Source organism: Euleptes europaea, chromosome 14 (genome assembly GCF_029931775.1).
Source record: "Euleptes europaea isolate rEulEur1 chromosome 14, rEulEur1.hap1, whole genome shotgun sequence".
NCBI lineage: Eukaryota > Metazoa > Chordata > Lepidosauria > Squamata > Sphaerodactylidae > Euleptes > Euleptes europaea.
Genome location: NC_079325.1, coordinates 18248817 through 18271660, shown reverse-complemented (window position 1 = coordinate 18271660; position 22844 = coordinate 18248817). Strand labels below are relative to the sequence as shown.

The following is a 22844-nucleotide window of genomic DNA, read 5'->3' as shown; positions in this document are numbered from 1 at the left end:
ATCTGTAACACTCAGCTCAAACAGAAAACACCCAACATCATTTTTAAAATAAGGATTTTATCCCACTGTTATTGTTCTGAATGTAAAATGCTTCCCTCTACTTCAAGACCATTACCAGGCTGTAAGAGCAACTGAAACAAACAACTTTGTTCTGGAAGTGTGAGATCATGCAACTCAAATATGTCACCCCTAGTTATCTGCCATCATTCTAGTCCTGGCAACATCTGTTACAGGAATTATAACCCAACAAGCATACAGAATTAGATGATGAGACAGGATGAGATGCCATGAGAGATGCCAGGATATTCTGAAATAAAGAACACCTGCTTACTGTAGCGCAAGCCCAGGGGAACAAGTAAGGACCATGGGAAGGCTACAAATGGTGTGTGTGTGGGGGGGAGGGAATATGAGAGAAGCCACAGTATTTCAGATCTCCTAGGCAACCTCACCTCAATTTGTTCAGCCTGAACCCTCTCCCTCCAAATACTATTGCCATACCTTAAAGATATCAGGACAGAAGTTTTTGTACACTACCTCATCAGAGACATGGCTTTTTATTTACATACAGAAATGAGAAAAAGATGTAAAGTGAGCTCAAAAAGCCCCATAACAGAGGTTTATTTTGTTAATTTGTTGCTTCGTTTTACAGATTTCATAAAATGCCTCGAGAGTCACACAAAGGTGGGCCAGGTCTTTTTAAATGAATACAGTAGACCCATGATATTTGTCTTCATAACCCACACATTTACACAATAAGCACTGCAAAACTATTCATAGTGAAGGTTACTGAGCTTTCAAGCCTTTTGGCCCCACTAAGTTTTTTTTTGTTCCACAGCCATGCGTGTACATGCAAACGGAGAGATACCATACAAGGATAACCCTCCACAATCAGCCAAACTACACTCTGACTCACAAGGTTCTTTTTTCCATGATCCACCTTTTAGGTGTCACAAGACTCGTTTGCTTCTCTCTGTGATTATCCTGAGCACATTCCAACTGCCCTAGAAGCATCGCACAACCCTACTGACGCATGCCTGTCATAGGCTTTTAGCCCCAATGTTCATCATTTTTGCCATCACTCACTCCCACGCTCTCTCTCTCTCTCTCTCTCTATCGGGGTTACCGCACTTGTATTCCCAGCGATGTAGTAAGAGTTTGAAAACGTTATAAAAAAATACTGTTCGCACTTTCTATGTATTCCCAGTGATGTATTAAGTTTGAAAACGTTAGGAAAAATACTGCTCGCACTTTCTATGAATTCCCACCGATGTATTAAGAGTTTGAAAACGTTATAAAAAATACTGTTCACACTTTCTATGTATTCCCAGCAATGTATTAAGAGTTTGAAAACGTTATAAAAAATACTGTTTTTTATAACTTTGTTTGGCCCCTTTAGCTGTGAAGACGTCTTCCAACCATTTATAAGCCGTGGTATCCAAAAACCCTTTTAAAGCGGTGTTGTTGTTTTTTACAACATTTTCAAACTCTTAATACATCGCTGGGAATACAAAGTGCGGTAACCCCCTCTATCGCTGTGAATTACCACTGTTTATTACCCCTACATCTCCCAACTGAAGACCCGCTTCTTACGTCTGATGAAGTGACCTGATGTCCAGAAAAGCTTCTGCCAAGGTAAACCTCTCAGGCTTAAGTTGCCACAGGACTCCCCGTTGTTGGTGGCGGCCACGGAGACTAGCAGAGCCCCCCAGCGAGGCTACAACCAGGCCCTCTGACTTGCCAGCCGGTCCCAGGCCCAGAGTCACCATAACCAACCGCTCCCTTCCCTCTCCCGAAGAGATCGCCTCGGCCGGACCCCTTGGCGGGGAATGTCCCTCTCAGGCCCCCGTCGCTCGCTCGGCCTCGACCGTTAATACCCACCCAGACGCGTCTTCCTTCCACAGAAGGGGAGGCAAGAGTCGTCTCCGGCCAGCGCCCTCCCAACGACGCTCGCCTCAAGATCCCCCGAGTGGCTGTGAGGGAATTAACGAAGCCGGAAAGCCGCCAACCCGGCAGCAGAACGCGAAGGGAAGCGGAAGTGGTGCCAACTCGACGGCCGGTGAACCAACCGCCGTCTAGAGCGAGCGTAGCGCACTGCGCATGCGCCAAGGCTGCCGTCGCGCGGGGGCGGGGACTCAACCCTGGGCGCGATTGAAAGGGTTCAGTCTTCGTGGCTCTCTAGCGTGGCTTCCGGTTCCCAAGTGCAGTTGCCCCAGTCCTCCATGTGCGGGGCAAGGGTGGGGAACCTGTATCGCGATTAATGCACACACAAAAATTGAGCGACGCAGGCAGAATTAGAGGGTTTTCTTTCCATGTTAATAATTCACAGTGGGTAGCCGTATTAGTCTGTCTGCAGTAGTAGAAAAGGACAAGAGTCCAGTAGCACCTTAAAGACTAACAAAAATATTTTCTGGCAGGGTATGAGCTTTCTGAAGAAGTGAGCTGCGGCTCACGAAAGCTCATACCCTACCAGAAAATATTTTTGTTAGTCTTTAAGGTGCTACTGGACTCTTGCCCTTTCCATGTTAAAATAATCATAGTATATACCTCCCCCTCACTCCCACAAAGAACAAGAGTACAATATGCACGAAAGACTTTTTCCCTAGCAGAGCTCATGTGTTTTTAAATGCCTTTTGATAAGCAAAAAAAAAAAAAAACACACACACACACAAATACAGTGTGGTGTAGTGGTCAAGAGTGTTGGATTAGTATCAGGAAGACCAAAGTTTGATTCCCGAATCGTTCCATGGAAGCTCGCTGGGTGACCTTGGGCCAGTCACACTCTCTTGGCCTAACCTACCTCACAGGGTTGTTGTGAGAATAAAATGGAGAAGAGAATAATGTAAACCGCTTCCGGTCCCTAGTGGGGAGGAAGGCACGGTGTAAGCAAGCAAGCAAACAAACAAACGTCATGTTCTCCAGAACTCTTCCTCCCCCACCTCTTTTAAAACATCCAGCCAGGTGAACAGTTCTGGAGAGTGCAAAAGTCTGCACATTATTTTTTGTTACTTTGGTGGATCCTAATAAAAGCTATCACATTCTGAAAACAAGGCAGGTTTTTGAGCTGTTACATACTTGCGGAATTCTGCAGGCAAGCAGAAAAATGTGCCTTTGTTGAATAACCAAATGGAAAAACACATAAACTTAATTAAACAAACATAGTTTTTATGCTGCTTGGTTGGTCAGTAAATAAAATGTATGTCGGTGGGAAAGGAGGAGGGAAGAGAAAACTAGGATTTCTATTCTATTCCAACAGCCAGTGAGGTAGCATGCTGCTCCACTCTCCGGGTTGGGAAATACCTGGAGATTTTGGAGGCGGAGCCTGAGGAGGGCAGGGTTTGGGGAGGGGAGGGGCTTCAATGGGGTCTAATGCCATCGAGTCCACCTTCCAAAGTGGCCATCTTCTACAGGTGAACTAATCTCTGTCGCCTGGAGACCAAGTTGTAATCCGAGGAGATCCCCAGCCGCCACCTGGGGGTTGGCAAGCCTAAGAACTTTGTGCAGGACTTTATTTGTGCAGAGGGCACAATTATTTCAAGGCACTGATTATTTCAGTTCCTTCTTTTGTTTAAAAATTGCCTTGATCCCTGTTACACCCCCACTCTTGCTTGTAACAGGAAGTGAATGCTCTGCACAAGTCTCTCTTTTCCTATCTCTTTGCCTAGAAACCTGCTGAACCTGCTGAAGAGACCCACCCCCACCCTCCCACACAGTCCAACAAAACGCTCCTTCTAACCTCTTGGAGATGTCTGGGGTTAGAAGGAAGGAAGCAGTTGACTGGGGAGGGGGAGATTTCTTTTCAACGTGGCCGTGTTGGGGTGGGGGCATCTTCCTCCAAGCCGTCCTCCAACTCTTCTTCGCATGCTGATATTCCATGCGCCTTTTCAAAGAATTGCTTGGAGACCATTTTGTGATTCAGATAATGTGCAAGGGCAGATTCACAAGTTCTCTTGCTTTCAGTGTCAAATCCACCAGATGCTGGCCAGTATTGCCATACCAGTGAGAGGCAGTCGCTTCCATCATGAGCTGGACAGGAAACATCTGACCTTGCCTAAACCCCACCCCGTCTGCATTACTGCTCTGCTTGCTTCCCTATCCCCTCCTTGGTCTCCAATGAAATCGACACAAATTCATGAGATGCCTTGCCATAGCAAAAACTGCATGTGGGAAAAAGACTTCCCGGTTTCAAGGATGTCACCTTTAGGATTCTTATCTCACTACAGGCGCTCATTTTCTGCCCCCAAGCAGTTCCCTTCTGCTCTGATCAAACTAGTTATAATGCACCTTGTACCTATGCATCCTGACATCCTGAGTTCCTTCTTTGTAACACCCCTCCCACCTTCTGACGCAGATATATGGACTCAAGAGATCTCCATTCCAACTTGTATCTGATAAAGGGAGCTTTGACTCTCAAAAGCTTATACCCTGGAAATCTTGTCGGTCTCTAGGTTCTTCTGGACTCTTTAGCTAGCTCTTCTACTGTGGATCAAAACGGCTACTTAAGATAAACTACCTTAATCATGTTTGTTTGTCTTACTGTGTACACCAGCTACTACCCTGCCCCACACTTTCCTACTGCTGCTGCCCAGGAGCTGGAGAAGATAACCCTCCTTACCTCTTCACTGCCCCCTTCAAAAATATTGGAGCAAGCCATGTATGCCCCTACAGCAGTGACCCCCTGCAACATGGCGCCCATCAACTGGTTTCCCGGCACCCAGTTGCTTCTTCAACTAAACATCTTTTCCTCAAAGCAAAGGGCCAATTTTGGTTTTCCTCTACCTCATAGGGGCAGGAGGGGCTTCAGAAGAACCCAAGAGGCGTCACTTGTGTCCACAAAAACAGCTGCCTCCATCAGAAGAGGGTGCAAAGTTTGCAACCTCCCAACATTATGTGCTTGGTCCCAGCACCCAATGGCAGCCATTGGGTGGAGGCACCTAGTCCCCAGACCCAACATTCCAGTAGAGCCCAACAGGCTCAACCATATTGGGAAGCCTGCCCTCCAGGGCTTCCTGAACTCCCACCAGGATCCTTCCTCTTAAGAGTCAAAAATGGTGGCTGAACTCTTGCAAGAAGAAGAAGCTGGTGAGATTTTGGCTGCTAGCGTGTGCACGTTGCTTGGGGGAGTGAGGAGATAACCTGGACGACCCCCTTCAGGTTTCAGATGGGGACAACTCTGGGCTATGAAATTACTGGAGATTTGGAGTCCACCCTTCAAAGCACCCATTTTCTCCAGGCAAACTGATCCCTATTGTCGAGATTAGTTGTATTTCCTGATCACCTGTCCCCATCTGGATAGGGTTGCCAACCTCCAGGTACTAGCTAGAGATCTCCTGCTATTACAACTGATCTCCAGCTGACAGAGATCAGTTCACCTGGAGAAAATGGCTGCTTTTGCAATTGGACTGTATGGCATTGAAGTCCCTCCCCTCCCCAGTCCTGTCTTCCTCAGGCTCAGCCCCAAAAACCTCCTGCCGGTGGCAAACCCTACATCTGGAGGTTGGCAACCCTAGCTGGCTGGCAGCAGGTGGAATGGGAAATTGCTACCCCCTGAAAATGTACTGAGGTGACCGCTTCAAGTTATCGCCTTATAGAACCAGCCCTAAGCTCTGGTGGGATATATTCCCCTTTTTGTGAGAGGGGGATACCCAATAATACAGTTTTCCAAGCCTTGCCACAGAAGTTATAGCAATAAACAAAACAGCCAGCCCACAGATGTCTACAGTTATGCAAAAAGAAGGTGGAATACTTGAGGACTGTTCCTATAGCAACCAAAGAGACACTTCTATACAGGAAGAATCGATTCAGGGGAGGGGGGTAGCCATTCCCATATATACTCAATTCTATAGAAATAATGATGGATGGGCATTGCAGAAAAGCAGTTCAGATGGTGCATTGTATTAGAAGTGACACGAACACTCTGGAAACTTTAAATGTCATTATAAATCTATCTTGCTGTGTGTTCTTTGGTTGATTTAAACACAAGCACTTTTAAGATTGTATTTCACTTTCATACTGCAGGCAGGAAAGAGGCTTATAGACACTTTGAGAGGGCAGTCCTAAGTAGGTCTACTCCATGGTGCTTACTTGCAGGAAAATGTCCTTAAGATTGCACTGTCAGTACAAGACCGGTCTTTGGCAGCATTTACTAGGAAGCAGGCCTGGGTGAAATCAATGGGGAAGGTTCTGCTAGATCAGATCTAGCAATGCGGAGTGTTACTTCTAGAGCTCAACTATGCATGAGATGTATCAGCAATCTTATATTGATAAGGCTGGAATGTGACTGTCACCTGCCTGTGATCTTTTTGCTCCCACCCCCGTCGGTTTGATGCTGGAATATTTGAGAATGTTCTGAATGCCTGGGGCAAAGGTCACAGCAATTGAATGCTGAGAATGAAATTGCTCTGAAGGAAGCTAGAGCCTCTGTCCATTGGGCTGGATATGGCAGTGATGCCGAAGACGAGAAAACTGAGAGGCAGAAGGGGCCAGCAGGTAAGGGGGTACGGGAAATAGTTTGGCCTTAGGCAGGGAGCTGACGGGTCGAGGAAGCAGGTGATCAATGTGACAAGAGGGCAGGGGGAAATTATTTCAGAATCTACAAGCATAAAGCAGTAAACAGCATTTAAAAGCAACTAAAAGAGAAATGGTCAAATGTAGCGACTTTCCCGCATTCAGAAAGCCTGTGAAAGTTTTTTAAAGTCCTTGGCTAGCATTGGAAACTATACAAGGATGTCGCTTTGGTGGGCCTTTGCTCTGGGGCCAACGAGGGAATGTGTGCTCTTGATAGAAAACACACAGAGGATTTTGTGGTGTTTGGACGTCTCTGCTCCTTTAAACCGGGTCAAGTGTTTTAGACTGCCCTAGTCGACTCCTGGACTTGGTGTGGGTAGGAACAGGGAGAAAGGAAGTTGTTGTCACTGCAGAGAAAGAACTGGACTTATTAGACTGTGATCCCATTTGAAACTGTGCTGCTGCCTTATATTGATGCCTAACATTAACAGCACAACAGGTTTGTCACCACATTTTTTACAGAAGGACTAGAGAAAGTATAAACCTTAAATGGAAACATTACAAAATGTTACATCGCTGGCACCTTATATCTTCAAGATTGAGTAAAATATATAAAACACACACACACAAAAACGCATGTTGGCTTTGTAGGAAATCACCAGCAGATTTTTTGTGGGGGACACAGGTGGTAGACTCGTTCTAAGATCAGGGATTCAGGAGGAAAGCACATATACAATCAAATTGATCATTTAAAAACATCTTGCGTATGTTGTGATTCTCATATAATTCCATGAGAAGGAAATACAACGTTAGGAGAGGTATCATTGATTGAAATGCAGATTTTTATTTTTAGTTTCAGAGGTTAGCAGTGTTGGTCTGCAGTAGAATAGCTAGTTCCAAGTTCGGTAGCAACTTAAGAGAACAACAAGGTTTTTTTGCGGGGGTATAAGCTTTCCATAGTCAAAGGACAATGGGCGCTTTGACTCTCGAAAACGTATACCCCGAAAATCTTTTTGGTCTCTAATGTGCTACTGGATTCAAATCTAGATTTTTAAAATTGGTTTCCAACTGGGGCTCTTCCACATACCTTGCTTTAAGAGAACGGCTTTGGAAACCTGTCAGAAGCTTCCAGCTATGAGCACCTCAAGAAGGGAAGAGAGGAGAAAGGACGTTTAAGACTTGCCCCCCCCCCCAAGCTTTTATTAACTTTGGACAGAGAGATACAGCATTAATAGGAAAAGATGTGATTATTGTTCTGTGATGCACCATGTGTATTACTTGATTATTAGTACCGGTAAGTGTTGATATTCGGTTATTTAATACTAAAGCGAAGGGGTGGCTTGAAAGGCAGACAGCAGGGAAATGGAGTGGGAAGAGTGGGGAGTCAAGGTGACTTTGGTTGAAGGAAGGAGGAAAGAGAGGGCAGAGTCGTCTAAGCAGGGACGGTGGAGGTGTACAGAAAATGGAAAAAGTGTACAGGAAATAGGGACATGGGAGACGGGGAGATGAGAAAAGGAAAGGTAGAGGGGAAGGGAAAAATGGAGTGATGCTCACAAAAAGCTAAAGATAGGAGAGGCTGTACATTGCTTGCACAAACTGTGAAGAACTAAAGATGGGAAAGTGCTATTGATCTGAACTAGCCAAGCTAGGTTTCTAGAACAGGCTAGTTTACCGCAGTCTGTTACACATGTATCATCTGCCCTGGCTTGGATGCTATTGGGAAGAGGGTCCCCTCCTTCCCCACAGCATTGTGATGCTTCCACGACCACCCAGGTTTTCCTTGACTTTTCTGTGACCTTTCTCAAATCTGCTTTGCTGCAGTGTTTGGGGAAAGATCCCAGCAAAGCCAGGCTGGCTGTCACATGGGCAGAAATGTCCAGATTCTCCTAGTCCTACCCACATGGCAGCCATTTCCCTTCCACATTTCCCACGACAGTCATCCCCTACACGGGCCACTGGGGAGGGGGAGGCTTTTTGAGGATTTTTAAACAATCAGTAATTGACATGTTGACATAATAGTATGGTGGCATGTCAATTACTTTGGCTCAGCAGCAGGGCATCTGTCCTATAAAATTACTGGTTAAATATAAAAAAACTCAGGAAAAGGCCCGTGGTGGTTCTGGGAGGGGAATGGCCACTACTAGAACCAGGACAAGGAAATCTGGAAGTCCTGTTATGTCAAAGCATCATCGTATGGAACATAAGAAAGGCCATGCTGGATCAGGCCAAGGCCCATCAAGCCCAGCAGTCTGTTCACACAGTGGCCAACCAGGTGCCTCTAGGAAGCCCACAAACAAGACGACTGCAGCAGCACCGTCCTGCCTGTGCTCCACAGCACCTAAGATAATAGGCATGCTCCTCTGATCCTGGAGAAAACAGGTATGCATCATGACTAGTAGCCAGTTTTACTAGTAGCCATGAATAGCCCTCTCCTCCATGAACATGTCTACTCCCCTCTTAAAGCCTTCCAAGTTGGCAGCCATCACCACATCCTGGGGCAGGGAGTTCCACAATTTAACTATGCATTGTGTGAAGAGGTGGGAGACGGTCCAACTCTTGTTTGTAGTACAGAACAGGTGGTGAGGAATATCTATTCCTTCAGTCTATTTAGCTAACTGGATAGGTGGTTTTAGTGTTAGAATCGATCTGAAGAGGACATTCAGGAATGCAGTATGGTGAGTCCTATTTATTTAATGCAGCCAGGTGGCTAGGTTTGCTATCTATTAATAGTACAAGAATGATGGTAGTGGGACCATGCTAACTGTAGGTCTTTGGAATAGTAGCAATGACGCAGGCAATGTTTCAGTCTTCAGAGCAGAAGACGCTCTATCCTCAGACACTCCCCCTCCTCTTTGGTATTTCCTCAACTGGTTAAGGAAGCGCCTGCCTCCTTTATGTGGGCAGCCATTTGCTACCTGGCAATGGGTTTCTGTGGCTCAGCGTCACTATGGGAGCAGGACGGGTTGCTAAGCCTTGCAGTCGAGTGGCTGCTGGAGCATTGACAAAAGAGCGATAATGTGGTTGTTATGCCCATCCGAATTAAGCCCTATCCCCATGGTAGCACTCTTCTGCATGACAGCTTTAATGGTCAGGCCAGGAGGGGCTCAGGTGAAGTGGGACAGCAACAGGATTTCACCTATCGCCATGGCAATGTAGGGTTTGTCTTGAGACCCCAGGAAGCAGCCTGTGTAGACGGTAAAAAAATTAAAAAAAAAAAAAAGGGAGAACGTCACCAAGCCAGAAAGTAAATAAACCTAATGGTGAGCTCAGAAGAGTAACTGAATCGAGAGGAAGTCGGTGGGTGGGTAGGAGGCATACGCAGAACTCCCATGCTCCGTTACCTGGAAGGAAGGGGGGACTTTTCTGACTGGAAAGGGGCTGGTTGCTTTGTTTTCGACAAGATGCAGACTGGCAAAAGAGAGCCTTGCACGATGGCCGTTCCTTCTCAATATACCACCAAGTGAAGCAAGGAGAAGGCCAAACACACCCAGGTTGGGTCAGGGAGAAATCCAGAGACCAAAGGTAAAGCGGAAGAGGAAATTTCTGTCACATGCCACAGAACTTCAGAAGAAGAGGAAACAACCTTATACATGAAATAAACAAGCCAAGAAAGTGGAATATCCTCAATAGCAACAGGAAGAGCTGCCCTCTCCGCTAAAGAACAGCCAGAAGTGGAATAGTCCTTCTAGTAAGAAAGGGGAGAAAGACATATTGGCATTGTGCGGGAGACTAATTTGAGAGCTATCCCCTTGGGAGTTGACAGCTGCCCCAATGCTGGATCATAGAACTAGGATGGACAGAGCCAAGAAGGAGAGGGTAATATTTTTTTCGTTTGTTTCGTAGCTCTAGAAGTGTCCTGGGAGATAGAAATGTTGTGTATGGAAGACGGCTGTGGGATTTACACACGATTATTCCTTAGGCCGAGATCCAGTGTGGTGTAGTGGTTAAGAGGGGTGGACTCTAATCTGGAGACCCGGGTTCAATTCCCCACTCCTCCACGTGAAGCCTTCTGGGTGACCTTGGGCCATTCACAGTTCTTTCGGAACTCTCTCAGCCCACGCGGAGGCAGGCGATGGCAAACCAACCTCCGAAAGTCTCTTGCCTTGAAAACCCTACAGGGTCGCCATACGTCAGCTGTGACTCGACGGCACGTTCCGCCATTCCTTAGGCCAGGGGATAGGGCTGCCAGGTTACAACCCTGAGAACTTTAAATTCTCCAGTGGAGGAAGAGGCAGCTTTAGCTTCTCCTACCTGTTCCTCCCCAGAGGCTCTAGTCCTCTGCCCCTCCCCTCTCAGCCATAATGGGCAGGTGTGCAGCACAGCAAATGGGGGGGTGGGGACAGACTACAGGAGAAGAACTGTGCAGCAGCCTGGGACAGTTTAAAGCTGAATTCCCTGGAGTGCAGTTTAGCAACCCTACCACTGGAGGGCTCCACCAGAAGAACTTTCCAAACTTTCAAAAACATTCGGATTCCAGGTTGGTTATTCCCTTGAAACCCTTTTTACTTCTTTCCTCCACTGGACATTACAGTTTGCTGATTCTGACTGCCTCCATTTCTTGACTTAGAGGTCAGTGTCACCTTAAAGATAGAGGCATCAACAATATAACTTTGGTTATTATTCGCCTATTGCACAGCACAGCACAGCTAGTATGCAGTATGTATGAAATACATGTAACGATTAAATTCAGTGGTGCTGCGATGTACCCATTTTACAGATAGAAACTGAGACCTAAGGACTTGTGACAAATGAACCGGTCTCAGACCTATACTGTAAGAGCACCGATTAACTGCAAAACCTTTTTGTGCGTGTCTATGAACCACCTTGCCGGTTTAGACCCAGATCTGGCCAAACCATCTTTTTTCCAACACTGGCCAGCACTAAAGATGCTCTCAAGCAATGGAGATAGCTACCTTCTGTTGCTTCTCCTAGTATTTGGTCATCAGATGTATATTTTGATTTTGAGCTATAATGGCTGGAATCTCCATGTTCCGCGTATAATGGTCTTGGATTTAAGAGCCCAGTCCTCAAAGCACACAAGTGTCGAGGGCAATGGAGTTCCTGACTTTTTCTTTGCGTGTGAGGAGTTTATTACAATTCTCTCCCTGCATCTTTTTGGAGGTTGAGATCTTCAGACGTTTGGGTTTATGTTGTTATTAAGATAGTTATGCCCCTAAGCTTCTATATATTCAGAGTTTTGTTGGGGAGTCAAGGAAAATGCCATATGGATGGATAAAATAATTATGATGGGGCCCAAAATTATAGGAAACTGTCAGGTTCCTGCACCAGAATATAATGGCAACCTGACCCTATGTACTTATAGGTACCACTGAATAAAACTGAGTTTATTCATAGCTCAGAACACAAAGGTTTGCTTCTTTTCTGGTGGTGGTTAGAACTGCCTGTTAGTTCAACAATTACAGTATGACGTGTTTCTAAAATGAGAGATCTTGCAGTATGGTGTTTTTCTTGGAGGGAATTCAAAGCAGAAAGCTTAGCAAACAACTCCCTTAGATGTTAGCAATTGAAATTGTGACCACGTGATGATCATTGTGGCACAGAGGGACTCAATCTGTCTGTATTTGAATGGATCTGAATTATTAGCTGGATAAAAATCTTCCCAAATGGATAGTCCAACTGAACCAGAGCTATCGAGGTAAACATCTTGAATACTGGGTGGGGTTTGCTTCTCCAAAACAGGGTCTCTGTCAGTCACAGCCTTGTCCGTCACACACAACATGGCTCCCAGTCTAAGGACCTACTTCTGTGTGTGGCCTTTGAATGAAAGACTTTTCCCAGTTGCTGTGCAGCTTGAAGGGCTCTTACACAGAAAGGCTCACCAGTCTACCTAGTCTCATTATTTATTATGTTATCCCACCAAAGAAGCCAAGACAGCATACCTGTTTCTTCCCCCCAAAATTTGCCCTCACAATAAAAGTCAGCTGCAGGTTTCTAAAGCCTTTGAGGTGCCCATGGTCCTCTTCTTTGTTAGTCCTCCTTTCCTCCCTCTCATCGTAGCTACCAATTCTCCCAACTGTGGCTCTGTTTTCCTCATCACATGAACACCTGACAGTGCCTTATACTGAGTTAGACCTTGGCCTACCAAGGTATGTCTTATCTACTCTGGGCAGCTTCTCTCCAGGGTCTCAGGTCTTTCACATCACCTACTAACTCATCCTTTTTGAGATGCCGGGGATTGAACCTTGGGCTATTCTGAGCACAAAGCAGATACCCTGCTGCTGAGCCAAGGAACCTCCTACTATTGTGGTCATTGTCCCATTCCCCAGTTGTGGCTGCAAAGATAGGGTTTCCAGCTCCAGATGGGAGAAATGCCTGGAGATTTTGGGGATGGAGCCAATTCCTTCATTTCATAAAGGCTCTTGGAAAGGAAGAGATGTACTATAAGTTCAAGTTTAGTATAATATGTTACAAACAATATGAAGAGGAAGGGGAAAATGCCCTTAACCGGTACAAATCTGAGTGGGATAAAACAGCTAATTACACTTTCTGAGAAGTGGATCCTGCATTATCGGCTGTCAAGTAGATCAGTGAATTGTGTGAGAGATGTGGCAACTTTTCTTTTTATAGTGTCAAGAAAATTTTAATTTTCACTTCCCCCTTTTTTAAAAAGTATGAAACGGTAGATGAATAGCCAATGACTGTTAAATCTAGGGAAAGGAGAAATCAGAGTGGGGAAAACAGAAGTTGAGGATGGGAACTATAAATGAAACAAATATAAAGAAATAAACAAGTGGCTTCCAGTTCCTGGACAAGAAGGTAGTATACAAATTACGATCTGACTATAATTAACAGAAGACTTTTCAGATCCAACATTGAATAAAAGCAAGACCTGTTAGCATTCAATATATGCTTAAATTAAAAAAAAATGTTTCAACCAACAGGTCTTCATCAGTGTTAACAGCATGTAGCTAAAATATACTGGCAATGTTGAAATATAATCACATCCAATATTCTAAAACTTTATGAGCAAAAAATCATAGAGCAAGATGTCTCTTATAAAGAAGACAAATATCTCATATTCAGTAAAATACCCTCAAAAAGCTGATATTTCTAAGCATTACCTGGCTTTTAAAAAATGTTAAGAACATGGATCAGACCAGTCACAGTGGTTCATCTAGTCCCAAATCCTGCCACACCCAGTGGCACCCAAACAATTCCTCTGGCGGTCCAACCAAAGGGCATAGAGGCCAAGACCTTCCCCTGATGTTGACTCCTGGCGCTGGTATTCAGAGGTACACTGCCTCTGAATGTGGAGGTTTCCTTAACAGTCAATTCCTGAGGTTGAGGGCCAAATGGGTTTAGGAGACGGCAGGACCCCTACGCAGGCATCAGGACCATTTGTGAAATACCCACGGGTTTCTTCCGGCACATATTAAACATAATTCTCTCGCAATCTCAATTAGTCTGGAGCATTTCAGGAGGCAACGCTCTCTTGACCCCCAAGGCAAAAAGAGTCCAATTTAAATAACAACTTATTTAGGTAGAAAAGCCATACACGGTAATCTTTAGCACAGACAATAAAGAAAACACGAAAGCAAACACTCTCTACATTACATTCTCATGTATAGAGTTGGACTAAGGGACGTTTTGCCTTAATTACAGAATCACAGCTGTCAGGCCTCTGCATGACCAGAAAAGCAGTCTTTAGCATTATTATTATAAATTACCATTGAGAAATACAGCCCTCTTTGAAATCTTGGCTTTGATGTCCATTTACATTCTGCCCTATCCAAGCCTTAAAACAAAATATATGCACCAATTCATTTTTCCTGTCCACTACGAACCTAACATCCAGGAAGAAAATATTTAGACATTAAGTGATGTCTCTTAATGCCTCTGCATAAATGTTAATTTGGGTAACTACTTGAACAAATATTAAGAACATAAGAAGCGCCCTGCTGGTTCAGACCAGTGGTCCATATCTAGGGCTGCCGACCTCCAGGTGGTGGCTGGAGATCTCCCGCTATTACAACTTGTCTCCAGGCAACTGAGATAAGTTCATGTGGCGGAAATGGCTGCTTTGGAAGGCGGACTCTATGGCGTTATACCTCATTGAAGTCCCTCCCCAAACCCCGCCCTCCTCGGGTTCCACCCTGCAAAATCTTCAGGTATTTCCCAACCTAGAGCTATCAATTCTACCCTTATATAGTCTAGAAACCTGTTTCACACAGCAGCCAACCAGTTGCCCTGGAGGGTCAACAAACAGGTCATAGAGGCCAAAGCCTTCCGCTGATGTTGCCTCCTAGCACTGGCATTCAGAGCTTTGCTTCTTCTGAATATGTAAAGGTAAGGGTAAAGGTAGTCCCCTGTGCAAGCACCGGGTTATTACTGACCCATGGGGTGATGTCACATCCCGACGTTTACTAGGCAGACTGTGTTGATGGGGTGGGTTTCCATTTCCTTCCCCAGAGGTTCCTTTTAGTCAACAGGGCTAGTAGCCATTGATAGATTATGGGCATTAACGCATGGGCAGAATGTTCCTGGTTCGCTCCTCTGTTATCCCACAATATTTAATCCCACAATATTTAAGTCTGGATAATCAAACGCATGACGCCAGCCTATCCCACATTAAGTGTGAAACAAGTAGCTGCTGGAGGCTCCCCGTGCGTTTGAACCAACCATATAATGTGGGATAGTTCACAATGCGGGATAGCAGCGGAGTGACATCGCCCAAGGATTGGCTGAGGAGTTATCCAATCAAAGGGCGATTCTCCCCCTTTTTTTTTTCTTGGAACGCCAGCGTTCCGGTATACCATCGTCTCAACCTGTCAATTAAAAAAAGGCGGGACGGGAGACCGGAAGCAGCAATTGCTCGCACAGGAAAGGGGGCGGGACGGGGGATGGGAAGCGGCAATTGCTCGCGCAGGGAAGGGGGCGGGACGGAGGAGACCGGTAAGGAGCATTAGTAGCGAGCTAGCCGAGTAATTACACGCACGTCGGCGTTCCGGTAATGTAGCGGAATTAAAAAAAAGTAGCGGATTAGCACCGAAAAGATCGCTATAAACCAGGGATTGATTAACCCGGGTTTTTTTGCCTTAATTCGCGACTAAGGTGAGTCCGATGCGCATCCCTTGGACGGTCGTGTGTGTGGACCATGGAGATTCGCTACTATTAAGGCACAAAAGCGAGACAAATTGGCCGTGCGTTAAGCCCCTATATTAATTATAAAGGCCAAGATTTCCAGTTAGGAAAAGTATTTGTCATAGTTTTCTCCTACCCTTCCTCCAAGGTGCTCAGGATAACATACATGGTATCTTTCTCCTTCCACACTCCCATTTTACATCAGTCATAGGGTTGCCAACGGCCAGGTGGGGGGTCCAGATATCTCCTGGTATTTAGGGTTGCCAACCTCCAGGTAATAGCTGGAGATCTCCTGCTATTACCATTGATCTCCAGCTGACAGAGATCAGTTCACCTGGAGAAAATGGCCACTTTGGCAATTGGACTCTATGGCATTGAAGTCCCTCCCCTCCCCAAACCCCAACTTCCTCAGGCTCCACCCCAAAAACCTCCCACCAGTGGCGAAGAGGGACCCGGCAACCCTACCGGTATTACAGCTCATCTCCAGATAACAGAGATCAGTTTCCCTAGAGAAAATGGCTGCTTTGGAGGGTAGACTCTATCACATTAAACCGAAGTCCCTTCCCTCCCCAGGCTCCACCCTCAAATCTCCAAGCATTTCCTAACCCAGAGTTGGTAACCTTACCTATTAGGCAGGTTAGGTTGAGAGGAGAGAGAGAGAGATCATTCTGTGTCATCATCAAAGGCATGTGAGAATTTGAGACAAGTTTCTTCAAACCTTAGCCTGGCACACTATGCCCTGCTAACTCTCCATTAAAGTGCATTCAGCCGCATCAGCAATTCCACCTGGCTGCTTCTGACGCAGCTTTTTATGAGCAAACAAGATATATACAGGTTCAAAGCACACTGCAGCCATGTGAATACCACAAGTAGGGTCCCAGACATGTTTTAAGGGCATACTATTCATAGGTTCGCCTTGGTAAAACATATGCATTTCAAACATTCCTCAAAGAACGTTTCAGTTTTTGCTGCCCTTGACCCTTGGGTTGATCTGTGTGCTGTTATCTGCAGACTGTTCGCTGACATAAAAGTCTAGTAGTTGCAAGTTGCTGAGCCAATAGCTGCTAAGTGGAGTAGCCCAAGCACTCAGGCGTAAAGTGATCTTTTAAACATTAACCCTGTAGCAGGAGCAACCAGTAGCAACAGACATGTGGCATAGGAAAGACAGCCTGACTAACAAGCCATGGTCCCTAGGTAAGGAAGGAAGAGTTCTTAGCTCTCTGTACCTCTCTTTGTGCCATGAAAGATGATTTTTCCCTGAATCTGTAATTCACACTGGTTGGACATGAATGAAGAAGCAACAGCGATATACAGCAAAGTGATATAGCCTCAGGAGATAATGACCAGGGATGCTTTTTTCTTATGCCAGCTCATTGAAATGAATGACAGTTAGACAATAATAGGACATATGGAGAAGATCTTGCTCAGTTCTCTGTTGCGTATGCACAAGAGTTTTTAATCTGGTCTACACAGGCAGTGGAAGAAAGTGATTGACTCTTTTCAGCGTGGTGTAGTGGTTAAGAGTGGTGGTTAGGAGCAGTGGACTCTAATCTGGAGAACCGGGTTTGATTCCCCACTCCTACACATGAAGCCAGTTAGGTGACCTTGGGCTAGTTACAGTTCTCTTAGAGCTCTCTCAGCCCCACCTACCTCACAGAGTATCTGTTGTGGGGAACATAAGAAAAGCCATGCTGGATCAGACCAAGGCCTATCAAGTCCAGCAGTCTGTTCACACAGTGGCCAACCAGGAAAGGAAGGGAAGGTGACTGTAAGCCGGTTTGATTCTTCCTTAAGTGGTAGAGAAAGTCCACTCCAGGACTTAGAGTGAACAGGGAGAAAGGAAGCCACTGCAAAGCCAGTTGGAGAAAGAATCAGAGTCATTAGACTGTGCCCCTGTTTAAACCTAATGTTGCCAACTTATTCTGATGCCTAGTATTAAGGACACAACGTTGCCCAACTCTTTCCCACCTCCTACCGCATGTGTAAGCCAAGCCTAAATCATTACAAGTAGGAAATAATCATTGCTCTTCCTGTAACATAATCTCTCTGTCCTTCTGGATGATTAGCAACAGCACTTTTCCAGGAAGAATGTACCTGGATATTGGTTACTGATTATTAACGTTGTTATTGATGCAGTCATGTATTCATGCATACAGGAATTAGCAGGCTAAATCATACCACTAGTACAGCTTCCTGGAATGGAGGTTCAGCTGCCTGTGAGAACTCTCCAATTCCAACTTTGAGGGATATATTGCTAAACACATCACATGAACACATGAAGCTGCCCCATAATAAACACATGAACACATGAAGCTGTCTTATACTGAATCAGACCCTTGGTCCATCAAAGTCAGTATTGTCTACGCAGACCAGCAGTGGCTCTCCAGAGTCTCAGGCTGAGGTCTTTCACATCACCTACTTGCCTAGTCCCTTTAACTGGAGATGCCGGGGATTGAACCTGGTACCTTCTGCATGCCAAGCAGATGTTCTGCCACTGAGCCACAGCCCGTCCCCCAATAAAACTTTGTTTTATTGTAGGATGCAAGACAGGCAATTTTTCTGATCTGCATGTCATGCGAACACAGGCATCCCCTCATTATAGGGCCTTGCATTTCTAAGTAATTCTGGCCTGAAAAAGACACCACAGAATCATAGTTGGAAGGGGCCACAGAGGCCATCTAGTCCAACCCCCTGTTCAAGCCAGGATCAGCCTAGAGCATCCCTGACTAGGTGATATGTTTCCAAACATGTACCGTATTGCCCAGCTCTGGTTATTACCCCGAGGCTGATCTACAGTGGGGCTTCCTTCTTTTGAAAAGACCCCTCTTCTCCATCCTCTAAAAACCCAAAATATTGAACATTCACAGCTGTCAGAGCCTCCACAAATTTTCCTACCATCCCCAGTTCAGCAGGATGGACTTCAGTTTCTTTTCTTTGCCTTTCACCCCCACTTTTTGTTATTCCTCCGTGATCCATCAGGTTTTTGAAAGATGCAGTCTTCAGCCCATTCCTAGAGCTCTTTCCAGTTTCCCAGTCCATTTTCGGATATTCACAGTGCAGTCTAAGGCAGGATTACATCCTTCTAAAGTCATTGAAGCCAATGGGTTTAGAAAGGTGTAACTCTGTTTTAGGATTGCACTATATCAGATGATGAATTTTTAAGAGCTACGTGTCAAAGGTGTTCCACTGTTTACCCGCCTCCCACTCCATTTGGTAGCACGTCGCATTGTTTGGTTTGGTTTTCTAACAGCAATAGTGATGTCTGAAATTTTCCATCAGCATCTCTGGCATTTCTTAAGTTTTCTGAAAGCAGTATATTTAGGCTGTGTGAGATTTGTCAGGACTGGGAGAGGTGACTTAATATTTGCTGAACAGCTTGCTCTGGTACTGCAAAGACAGTCTAGGGTCCAGGCTGAGGATCTGGGGCACAATGGCACACATTTGGAATTAACCATATATAAGTACCCTGTATATAAGTATTCAGGTCAGTCCTGGTTAGTATTTGGGTGGGAGACCACCAAGGAATACCAGGTTTGCTGTGCAGAGGAAGGCACTGGCAAACCACCTCTGTTAGTCTCGTGCCATGAAAACCCCAAAAGGGGTCGCCATAAGTCAGCTGCGACTTGACGGCACTTTACACACACATATAAGTATTCAGAAAGATATGAATCAATGTCCTCCAAAATGTCCTATCTTTGATAGCCTTGCTCAGATCTTGCAAACTGAGGGCCCTGGCTTCCTTTATTGAGTCCATCCATCTCTTCTTGGGTCTTCCTCTTTTCCTGCTGCCCTCAACTTTTCCTAGCATGATTGTCTTTTCCAGTGACTATTGTCTTCTCATAATGTGACCAAGATATAATAGCCTCAGTTTAGTCTTAAGTGCCAAGTAGTGATCAACAAAAGAAACAAAAGAGCAATCCTGGCAGGAGCAATCCTGGCCCAGTCCCTCTTCGCCACCGGCAGAAGGTTTTTGGGGCGGAGCATAAGGAGGGTAGGGTTTGGGGAGGAAGGGACTTCAATGCCATAGAGTCCAATTGCCAAAACGGCCATTTCCTCCAGGTGAACTGATCTATATCGGCTGGAGATCAGATGTAATAGCAGGAGATCTCCTGCCACCACCTGGCAAGCCTATTGATATCCTCCCCCCCCCCCAAAAAAAAATGACTTGGAAAGATGTGGAAATATAGCAGCCCCACCTGAGAAGGAAGTCTAGCTACTGCGTTTTGGAGATCTATGTTGCACACAAAGGGATTCTCTTTTATTATTGCTTCTCGCGTTAACAGATAAGCCTGGCCTTCAAAACCAATTCCAGGGTCGTCTGCCCTGCCTTAGATTAAACCCTGTGGTGTCAAACACTTTTCCCACTCTGTTCTTTCCGAAGTCCCCAGTGCCTTAGGAGACATTATGCACCCATGCATTCTGACATGAATTAAGCAAGTCGTCTATGGAAGGGACATTTTTGTTTGGTATTCTTCCGGAGGGCAGTGGATGGGTGCAGGCTGGGTGGCGGTGGTGTTCCAAGCACACCGTATTGCACCGTGTGCTAATGGAAGCTGACCAAGGCCTTTCAGCGGTGAGTCGACAGCCTTAATGTAAATATATTTCTTAAGAGCCAGCAGCTTCATTTTGTTGCCAGGCAGGTATAGAGTCTATAAGGCCCTCTTTACGTTCAGACATTATTTGTCTTCAAGGAGATTGATTGTCTAGGGATTGTAATGGGGTGCTCTTTCACCTACTTTGCGTTTCCCAGTTGGTGTTTTCTGTTAGGGCTTTGATAACAAAGTAGTTATTGCTTAAAGTCTGAGCAAACATGGAAATGCATCTTTTAGCCCTCTTCTCAACCTACCCAGCCATCACATATGATTTATAGAGTTGCCAGCCTTCGAAATGGCCCCTGTAACTGAGCCTATAACCATGATTTGATCTGTAGGAATTAGCAGCTGAAACTCTTCATGGCATGGAGGTAAGAATTCACTCTCTTCTTTAGATGTGTGAAAGGGGTAGAAAGAACTTGTGGATGGCAGAAATAGGATAGCTGCAGCGTGCTCCATCCCATGCCCCATATGTGCATATTCAAGTATGCACATGAATGCATAATTCTCTCAGTGTGGTTGGAATCCCTGAGACATATGCAACCATATGCGTATACATTTTTGGCATATATTCAGTTAAATACATGTAAGCCAGAAGTGGAGCTTGACAGCAGAATCTTGTCCCTCCCACAGATGCATGTCCATTCAAACCCCTTCAAATATCTCAAGAATGCTTACATCACCTGCTAATTGCTGCACATCAAGCTACTCTTAAAAGACCCAGGAGGATGTCAATTCAGGGGTTTTTTTTTGGGGGGGGGGACGACAACAAGCAACCCTAGCTATGGCCACAAAAGAAACATGCTGAGTCCATGTCTTTATAGCAGAGTTCTCTGTGGTAGTATAATCTGAGATACCCCACCTTCAACCTGGCACACCTGTTTGCCATTTGCCTAATAGCTTACCTGGTCTGGCCCATCTGCAGCTACTGCCCGTCTGGCAGCTCCTTAAAGGGGCTGCTTGATGCTGTATAGGAGTTGTGTATTGCCTGGCATAGCAATGCTGGCCCTCTCTGCCAACCTCCAGGTGGTACCTGGAGATCTCCCGCTAATACAATTGCTCTCCAAATGACCAAGGTCAGTCCCCTGGAGCAAATGGCTGCTTTAGAGGGTGGACTTTATGGCATTATACCCTGAGATCCCTCCCCTTCCCAATCCTATCCCTTCCCCAGGCTCCACGCCCCCCCCCCTAAATCTCCAGGTATTTCCCAACCCAGAGCTGGTAACCCTAGCCATTGGGGTAGCCATGGGAGCTGCTGGTAGTCCAAAGGTTGGGGCCCGGATTATGGCCACCTGCTGCAGGTGGGGTAAATAGGGCTGCCAGATCCCCGTGGCCACTGGGGAAGGATAGGGGTTAGGGTTGCCAGACCCAGGTTGGGAAATTTCTTGAGATTTGGGGGTGGACAGGGACCACAGTGGGGTGCAATTAGGGTTGCCAACCTCCAGGTAATAGCTGGAGATCTCCTGTTATTACAACTGATCTCCAGCCGATAGAGATCAGTTCACCTGGAGAAAATGGCTGCTTTGGCAATTGGACTCTATGGCATTGAGGTCCCTCCCCTCCCCAAACCCTGCCCTCCTCAGGCTCTGCCCCAAAAACCTCCCACCAGTGGCGAAGAGGGACTGGGCAACCCCTAGGTACAATACCACAGAGTCCACCCTCCAAAGCATCCAATTTCTTCAGGGGAACTGATTTCTGTTGTCTGGAGATGAGCTGAAATTCTAGGGGATCCCCAGGTCCCACCTGGAGGCTGGCATCCCTCGGGGTTAGTCCGGGAGAGGTCTGGTCCCAGACAGTGATAGGAGGATAACTGGAGACAGCATACTGCTCACTGCTTTTTTGAGGGGGTTGCCACTGAAAAGCTGTTCTTTGTACAGCTGATTTATTTGATACTCCAGATGCCATTACTGTATGTATCAGTGCAAACATGTGGATAATTTATACATCAGTGTGACATATAGGGGCAGCAGATGCTGATGCGAAAATGCTCCATACTTGTGGAGCATCACATGATGTTACTCCCCACGGCGTTGATTGCCTGCAGGAGAAAGAGGGTTTTTTGGGGGGCAGCAATCACAGGAAATATGTAAGTTTTCAGAAGTCTTTGCTGAGGGCCTTTCAAGAGCTGTGGGAGTTGTTTGTAAAGCTTTAATATCTTGAGAATTGAGCTATAAAGTCAATCATCTTTCCAAATATGAAATCTCTTGAGACCTATAGCTTGGATGTTTGTTCACAGGGGACAAGAAAAAGGAAACAAGAAAAAATATTCTGATAAATTTCAACTCTGAAGGTGCAAGGGTTTCTTAGCCAAATTGTTGCTCTGTCCATCTGTTGGCATTTAATGCTCATTGAAGAATATATTCTCCTGCTTCAAGCTTTTCTAATAATCACTGAAATAAATCTGACTGAATGAATGATCATGGTTTCTTGGCCAGTGAATGTACCAAATGTCAACTTCTTCAATAGTATGAGCGTTACCATTTGAGGCTGGGTGGGCATCAGCATACCCTGAGATGGGGCAGCTGCTAGGGCCCAGGGCTTCTGGTGGGTCTCACTGCCACTGACCTGCTTGCCCATGTCCCCTGCTGCCCACCTGCCTGCCCTTCCCCCTATCCACTTGCTTGCAATCACTCTGCCATCCATTCT

At 45.8% G+C, this 22844-nt stretch overlaps 2 protein-coding genes across 5 annotated transcripts in view; both read left to right on the top strand.

Moving 5' to 3' along the window:
- The window catches only part of CAPG (capping actin protein, gelsolin like), a 245540-nt gene that overhangs the window by 58702 nt on the left and 163994 nt on the right, over positions 1 to 22844 (top strand). The gene's annotated exons all lie outside the window — the stretch shown is intronic.
- The window catches only part of GCK (glucokinase), a 46399-nt gene continuing 29939 nt past the window's right edge, over positions 6385 to 22844 (top strand). For 2 of the 4 annotated variants that reach the window (XM_056859962.1, XM_056859959.1), the window contains exon 1: positions 6385 to 6486. In XM_056859962.1, the coding sequence (XP_056715940.1) occupies positions 6436 to 6486 (51 nt within the window). In that variant the 5' untranslated portion in view covers positions 6385 to 6435. Of the gene's footprint in view, positions 6495 to 10159; positions 10321 to 22844 lie in introns of those variants that run through there. The other 2 variants (XM_056859961.1, XM_056859960.1) reach the window with 2 other exon arrangements.